General features: G+C 38.0%; 1 protein-coding gene across 1 annotated transcript; it reads left to right on the top strand.

Moving 5' to 3' along the window:
* Positions 1 to 440: 440 nt before the first annotated feature.
* On the top strand, positions 441 to 2,112 carry LOC136342783 (uncharacterized). Its single transcript, XM_066288927.1, has 2 exons — positions 441 to 1,345; positions 1,402 to 2,112. Exons 1-2 carry the CDS (start codon positions 587 to 589, stop codon positions 1,924 to 1,926), a joined length of 1,284 nt encoding a protein of 427 aa, XP_066145024.1. The 5' UTR covers positions 441 to 586; the 3' UTR covers positions 1,927 to 2,112.
* The last annotated feature ends 5,621 nt before the right edge of the window (positions 2,113 to 7,733 follow it).

The following is a 7,733-nucleotide window of genomic DNA, read 5'->3' as shown; positions in this document are numbered from 1 at the left end:
ACCGGCCTCGGATCTCTTACAGTTTCTGAGATTCCAATGGTGCACCACGAAGTTCGACCACTCTGTGCAAATGACACAATGTATAACACTTCGAAGACTCTTTCCTATGCAGGAACAACTGAGCCCTCAGGCCTCAAGAAGTGTTCCGAATGTTTTGAAATCGTCAGACACGCAAGAATACGAATTTATATTATTGCTCCCCAATAATTATCCATGAATCATAAAGACCGTTTTATGAACGCGAGAGCGGACTATAATAGCAAACGTTCGGAAAAAGTACGTTTATTGCAAGCAAAACATACGAACAAAAGTTGCGCAATATTTATGATTTAATTCTTAGCGACTGTGAACTTTGATCATCATTATTAACTCGTTGATGTTATAATGGGAAGTTGTTTGGCTAAGTGGTTTGGCCTTGACGAACTTGAGAGCATACAGTACTATTATTGAATTAACCAGCCATTTGTAGAGTGCGATAAATCGCATATAAAGTGATAAATCAGATATTTTCGTACGTGTTTTTTCAAATTTCAGTAACGACGAGTAGTGAATCGAAGTCGCACCGTGTTGGAAGTAGTACGTGAAAATGGAGCAAACCGATGCGTTAAAATCCCAGTTAAACGGTATAGTGGCGGGAGTGGCAAAACTAAATAACTTTGTAAATTATGCAATGGACATAGATTTTAATATGCAAATTGGGGACGGATTCGTGGGACATTTCTACATGGCAGATATTGTGGACAAAGATTCAAATCAGGTTCTTCAAATTGCTATAAAAAAATCATCAGGAATAGACTTTGACTTCAATACTACATTTAAAAACGAGGTCATTTTTTACACGGAAATCTATCCGATACTAGACACTATTCAAAAAACTGCTCCATTGCCCATACCATTCAACAACGTTCCTGTTCTCCTGTCAAGCAGCCTCGAGCCCAGGAAAGAATATCTGGCAATGGAGAACCTGAAGAAGCAGGGCTTCGTTTTGTATGACAAACAAAAATGCCTGGATCGTGAACACTTAAAGTTTATATTTGAAGTCTACGCCAAGTTTCACGCCTTATCGTTTCTGGTTAAGAAAAGGGATTATACATCCTTTAAAAAATGCCACGAAGGCCTTACGAATATATTTGACATATTTCTTGACTGTTCAACAAAGATTTTTGAAAAATGCGTTTTTTCTGCAGTAGATGCTTTAGATCACCAATCTGTTATCTACGAGGACCTTAAAGATCTACCGAAATACTCGATGACAACTCTTAAGAAAGCTCTCCACTATACCGGTCAGTACACTTGCAGTACGCATGGCGATTGCTGGTCTAATAACATGATGTTCAAATATTCGGTAAGGTTTTCTTCAAACATGTTTATCTCTTGAATATCATTATGCCCTGCTTTTAGGAATCCGGTAAGCTAATTGACATGAAACTGATTGACTTTCAACTGTCCCAAGTAAGCAGCCCCATTCATGACCTGTCGTACTTCTTCTATTCGGGAGCCTCCAAAGAAGACATGGATATTTTAGAGGATTATCTGAAAATCTACCACAAGACTTTTTCAAAAGTTATTGAACACTATGGCGAAAAGGTGGACGAGATCATGTCGTACTCCACTCTTCTGTCGGAATGGAAAGAAAATGCGTTGTTGGGTGTTTTCCTGGGGCTCTATTTGTGGCAAATCAAACTACTACCACGTGAGAATTACGTGGACGATCTGAAAGAGGCTACGAATAAGAATAACTCTATAGATGAAATGATGAACCTATTGGACAAGTTTTGCACCACGACGCGATCTCAATCTTTCAAAGATAGAGCGACAGATTTGTTGATCCATTCTTATGAGTTTGGGGTGCTCGGAAGGGATAAGATTGTAAGGAACGAGGAGAAAGAAGAAGTAGAGCCGAAAACAACCGATACACACTTATAGACTCCTGGTGTATCATTAGTGACGTTGTTAAGATATCTATACCCTATAGTCAGTATTCGGTTAGTCATCATGAATCTACAGCGGGTATGTGATTTTCGTGTTTTGTAGTATATTTACTCTGAATTTTAAAGAAATCGGTATTTTTGTTTATAAATTTTAATTATATAAAGAAAATTAATACATTAATTGTATGTATTTATATTATACAATGTGTTGCACCGTACCAATTCACGACCAGCAAATCGAACATTACAGAATTTAATGCTACCAGTCGTTTGCTAAATTGCAGGCACACACTTTTACTATTCATTTCGATACTGTTTTGACATCATAGCAGTGCTGTAAAAGTGCCTTTTTAATTGTGCGATAGAAAATTTTTTCTAACATAGATAATTCAACCCCGCCCACCTTTAGTAACCATAGTATGAATTGACAATAATACTGGGCGTCATTTAAGGACACAGCCAAATTTTAAAAAGTTACTCTTTTAGTTATTTGAAGATGACAAGTTTATACGAACATGGCTCCGCTAATGCTTTGTGTTCAAAATACAGGGTGTCAAATTTTTTTAAATTTTTCGTTCGTGAAAATCTTAATAAACATTTTCAGTAACAATTGTAAGTTTTGTGTTACTGACTGTTAAATATATTTTTATTAAAAAAAAAAATGTGTACCTTTTGCTTAAGTTTAATTTTAACTCAGCGTTTTTTTCGTTTGATTTTTTTCAAATTTCCGGCGTTACCCCTGTCCATGCCGCTAGCAAAAGGAGACAAGCAATTTCTACCTTAAGAGATTCGTTAATACTACATTGAAAACTGTTACCAAGTTTCAACGTCACATTAATTTACGTTTTTTTCTTGTTTAGAATTTTTTTAAATATGTAAGGATAAAAAAAAAGGATTTGACACACTGTATTTTGAAAACGAAATACCAGGCTTATACAAGGTGTTGCATTTGAAGTGACACAAGTGATGATCTTCGAAACCAAATTTAAAATGAAAAAAAAAGTCCAACAAATATGTGGTGTTTGTTATGAAAGGAGACGTCCAAAAGACGTAAGCAATTTTTTTCTTAAGGCCATTTCAAGGAAATTTTAAGGCCAATTTTATTTTTTTTAATGGAACACTCAAAGAGCGTAAAAAATTAAGTATTTGTCGCTGGAAAAGTTTTTTTCTATACTTCTCGTTTTCCAGATATCGACAAAATTTGAAGTGGCACACTTACTATAACGCATAACCTAAATTACGAAAAAAAATTTTTAAGGGAAAATAAAAATACGCAAATTCGAAAAATTAACCTAAAATCATTGTAAAAACTGCTTTTTAACATTTATCGAACGAACAAAAAAACATGTTTTCATTAAAGAGGACCCGAAATTATTTTTTTCCATATCGAATTAATTTATAAATTTCAAAGGAACCTTAAGACAAAATGAATCATTTGTTTTTGAGCTCAAATTGTAAATTTAAAAGTGAAAAAGATGGAGAAGTTTCGTAGGAAAACAAACTTTAAATGATGTTAGCTTATGGAAAAAGTGGCAGACACGGCGTAGAAACTTATCGGATTTACGTGCAAAGATTACATGAAGGAAGAGCATCGAGTCATCTAACTTTTTAATGACTGATCCAGAAATTTCTTGAAAATGCCAACCTGGAGACAAATAAAAAAACGCAAGAACTGTCATCAGTGGTAGCAACCAAATAGCTTCTCAGCGCTAGTTGTAGCTGGTGATCCCTATTTAAGTTATCTTCAGTTGTCTAGAGATTGGGAGCGTTTCGCGGGTCAACGTGCATTAAATTTAGAAATTGAATAAGTAACATCCGTATCATATTTTCCTTACATGAAAATTACATGGCGACGATATCGCAAATCGAGTGGAATTTTATACTTAAAAAGAAATCAGATTTGAATTAAAACTTTTTCTTCAATGTACTTATTTTCGACAAATCCACTTTCGCGAACCATAGGAGTTTCCTGAAAAATGTATCGGAGGTAATGGTACAGTGAATTGGCCATCCAGAGTACCCGATATGACCCCATCAGACTTATCAATTTGGAATTATCTTAAAGAAAAAGTATACGTTCAAGTTTCAACAACTCCAGATGATATGGAAATCCGCATCAGAGCAGCTTGTGAAGCAACCACGGAAGAAACGCTTGGAGATGTTTCGAGATCATTTATCGTGAGGGTTGGGAAGTATCTCTATGCGGAATGTCAACATTTTGAACATTTGATCGACTGATAAATGTTTAAAAATAATTTTTACTATGATTTTGAGTTGATTCCTAAAAGCTGCGAATTTTCGTTTTGAGTGAGTTTTTTTCGTAGTTTGAGCCATATGTTATGTTAGTTTAGGAAAATTTTTCCGGCAAAAAATACTTAATTTTTTAAACTATTTGCAAATTTGCACAAAAGTTGATGTTTTATGAAAACAAAACAATGTTGGCGTTGAAATGTCCTTTAAATGAACATGAATACAAATTTGTTCATGTACATTGCATGTCCCCTCCCGTAATAAACCCCTCTCATAAGTGCTTGTAAGAAGCTTTTTTTGACTTTAAATTTGGTTTCGGAGACAATCATTTGTGTCGCTTCATATGAAACATCCTGTACAAACTTTTCGCCTTAGGATCATACAAAGAATCACCCCCCGAAGTTCGGTCGCGTACTTAAATACCACCCCGCCCACCTGTTGGGTGTAAATTTGGTACAAGTGCTAATTGGGATATGAGATCCAGCGACGAAGTGATGGATTCCGCTCTTGAACCTCAGACGACAAATACAAATATTTGCGTGGAAACTACTTCACCCGGTATATTGATTCTAGCCCGCACCCAGCTATAACTTGACTCAGAGGCATTTGAAAAATTCCACGAAGCATATAATACGAACATAACAAATGACACTTTGCAATTTAATACTGGAATCTAACTCATATACAAAAGGTCGGCTATCATACTGGTAATTTACCCTCGCGATTTGTTGGCTCGTACAGAATTTTATCGTGCTAAGTATGCGTGACTTTTGTACCATTTCGGCCAATAAATTTACTTGAAATGTATAAAATAGCACGCGAAGAACTTATATGCGAATGGTGTGTAAATGCTCGCAAAGGACGTATGGCATCTGGTTGAATGCGCCATTTTTCAGATGGGTGTGATATCATCAGAGTTTTTCATTTTGCCTCACTGAACGGTGTCATTTAATTGCAACGATTGGGACCCTTTCTTCCAAGGATTTGTACGACCACGAAGTAGCAAAAGCATCCGCAGAATTAGCACTATTGTGCACGTCCAACGCTTTTGACGGCAACTACCAACGGAACGTGAATTCCGTCACTTGGAGCTCGGAATACCAGGATAGTCCCGCAAGTACTCGATCTGGCCCATAGATGGCGATTTTTGATTGAAAACTCGCGTATATCACAAAGACCTAACCTTAGAAAGCTTAAGGCTTCCCTGAAGCAATGCCTATCGGCGGTTTCGGGGGGAGGGAACAACGGTGAAGAGAGGTGGGTTTTTAGTGGGTAGGCGCCCGCCTTCAGGGGGTGAATCCCACATAACCCGGTAGCCAGTCCATCAGACCGGGTACCTTTAGAAGGTTTTTCCCTTCTATAAAAAAAAACAAAAAAAAACAAAGAAAAAAAAAAGAAAAAAAAAAGGAAAATAAAAAGAAAAAAATGAAAAAAAAAAGAAAAAAAAGCAAGCTTAAGGTTAACGTTTGTAACGTAACGTCGATACGTGATTCGATGCTTTCATTTGAGAGGTCGCAGTCCATCCAACGTCAAAGCGGGGTTAGATTCTATACTGGAGGAATCTGCTCCTTCGTTGGCGACCGTGCGAGCCCTAACAACTGCATGTTGGACCGAGCAGTAACTCTTCAAAAAAAGTTCATTTTTAAAAATTTTTTTAATGAAATTCCCGGTCGGTTACGCAACTTTTTCATCCCTCATTGAATTTTGGTTTGGAACCTCCATTAGACGAAAAAAAAATTAAAATTGGCTCCAAAGAAGGCAAAAACCGTGTTGGATCTGCAGGAAAGGCGATAGCGTTAGTTCTTGCAGGTGCACACGTGGGATCGTTTTCATTGGCGATATCTCTAAAGCAAAACCCACAAACGGAGGACGTTATAAAAATTGATTACAACAACAGTGGAGCGAAAAAATGAGGCAAAAGCGTGCACGTTTGGTAAAAAAGAAAGTCTTCTTTCGTCGAGAAAACGCCCAAGTCCCCACTTCCGTCATGGCGATTACCAAAATCGATCAGCTCGGCTTCGATTTTTCCCTCAGCCGCCCTATGCGCCAGATTTAGCCCCCTCGGATTAATTCTAATTTCCAAACTTGAAAGAAATGGCTCGATGCAAAGAGATTTTCCAACAATGAAGAGGTGTAGTCCGAAGTTGATGCCTATTTCGAAGCGTTTAAAGCTTCCTACTATAAACAGGATGTAGAAGCCATAGAACGTTGCCGAAACAAGGCTGCCAATCTCAAAGGGGCCTGTGTTGGGAAATGACGTAAAATTTTCCAATTTTTTCCTTCAAGTGCTAGGTCGGGCACTTCTGGGACTATCCCCGTAAGCTATCATCAAATTACACTTACATGACATGAGGATGTGAACCACAACGACATTCGCGTTTTAATTGGTATGAACCGCAGTTTTATTAACGTGTCGCTAACAGCAATAATAAAATTACACCAACGGACAGGGCCCTGTATACTAATGCGAGTAAAGCGAGAGCTGCCGTTTGATTTTCGCCGCCGGGGTGCTATAGGAGGCACCTCAACAACACCATTATATTTGAATTCAATGAGCATTTTATTCACGAACGGACACCGAACAAGAAATTTGCGCTCTTTTTCTCCCTTTATCGGGCAAAATGTTACTTTCAGATGACCAAAACGACTAAAAATATCATTTGTTCGCATCTCAAGATATTCCTTTTTCTGTGAAAGCGGCCTAATTGTATAACATTGATGTTTTTTCTTCCGCTCTGTAGGTAGCGTAAAATATGATTTGCCTCAACTGCGGTAGAATTTTTTCTCCGCCCATCTAGCGAATAAATAGAACCCATATCTCCAAACGGTTATCAACTAATAAATACCAGCTCACTGTACACGCGGCAGTACCGCCGCATATCGAAGGTACCGGCTTCTTATTCCATATGTTAAGGCGCGTCCGGCAGATAAATTTCGACTTGGAAACAAAAGCCTTGTTGGCGTAAGGTGTTAAAATTGCTCTGATATATCACGGAAAGGAGCTCGATATGCATACCAATAAATTTTCTATAAATAATAATGTACCACTTCAGCAGCGCCATTATTTTTCCTCGACGAGTGCTGGTGATAAACAAATAATAACGAAATTTCTCCTTCGAAGAAGCTGCACATGGAGGAGGAACCAAAAAACGTTTCTATTTTATGATGGTGCGACAGGGAGGAGAGATGCGTCAAAGAAACTGCAGGACTGGAGATCGAGCGAGCAACGTGGAAATTAACATATACGGGGCGTCTCAGAATATGCGGGCAATGTCTCAGATCATCAACTATGACCAATTTCCTTAATTTTTTTTCTAGAAACCCTTCCTACGGAGCCACAAGCTCCCGAAAATATTCTTGTTCGTTATCGCTGTTGTGATTTCTCGGGATGTAGTCGATCATTGTCCACCTCCCGCAAAGGGAAAAGAATACCCTTTGTCCAAAAACAACGTGTGTGTGGCACACTTTATGCAGCTGACCAAGCGCCAGGGAGGTAGACAATGGTGATATAAAAAAGGGCAGAACACTCTGACATAAGAGCCAGGAAGGTTG

The sequence above is a fragment of the Euwallacea fornicatus genome, chromosome 13, assembly GCF_040115645.1.
Source record: "Euwallacea fornicatus isolate EFF26 chromosome 13, ASM4011564v1, whole genome shotgun sequence".
Classification (NCBI taxonomy): domain Eukaryota; kingdom Metazoa; phylum Arthropoda; class Insecta; order Coleoptera; family Curculionidae; genus Euwallacea; species Euwallacea fornicatus.
Note: the sequence above shows the minus strand (reverse complement) of the source record. Positions and strands in the feature narration are given on the sequence as shown.

Coding starts and splice junctions, on each gene's coding strand:
- LOC136342783 (XM_066288927.1), top strand. CDS start 587: ATGGAGCAAACCGATGCGTTAAAATCCCAGTTAAACGGTATAGTGGCG. Junction 1,346..1,401: donor ACATGATGTTCAAATATTCG/GTAAGGTTTTCT, acceptor CCCTGCTTTTAG/GAATCCGGTAAGCTAATTGA.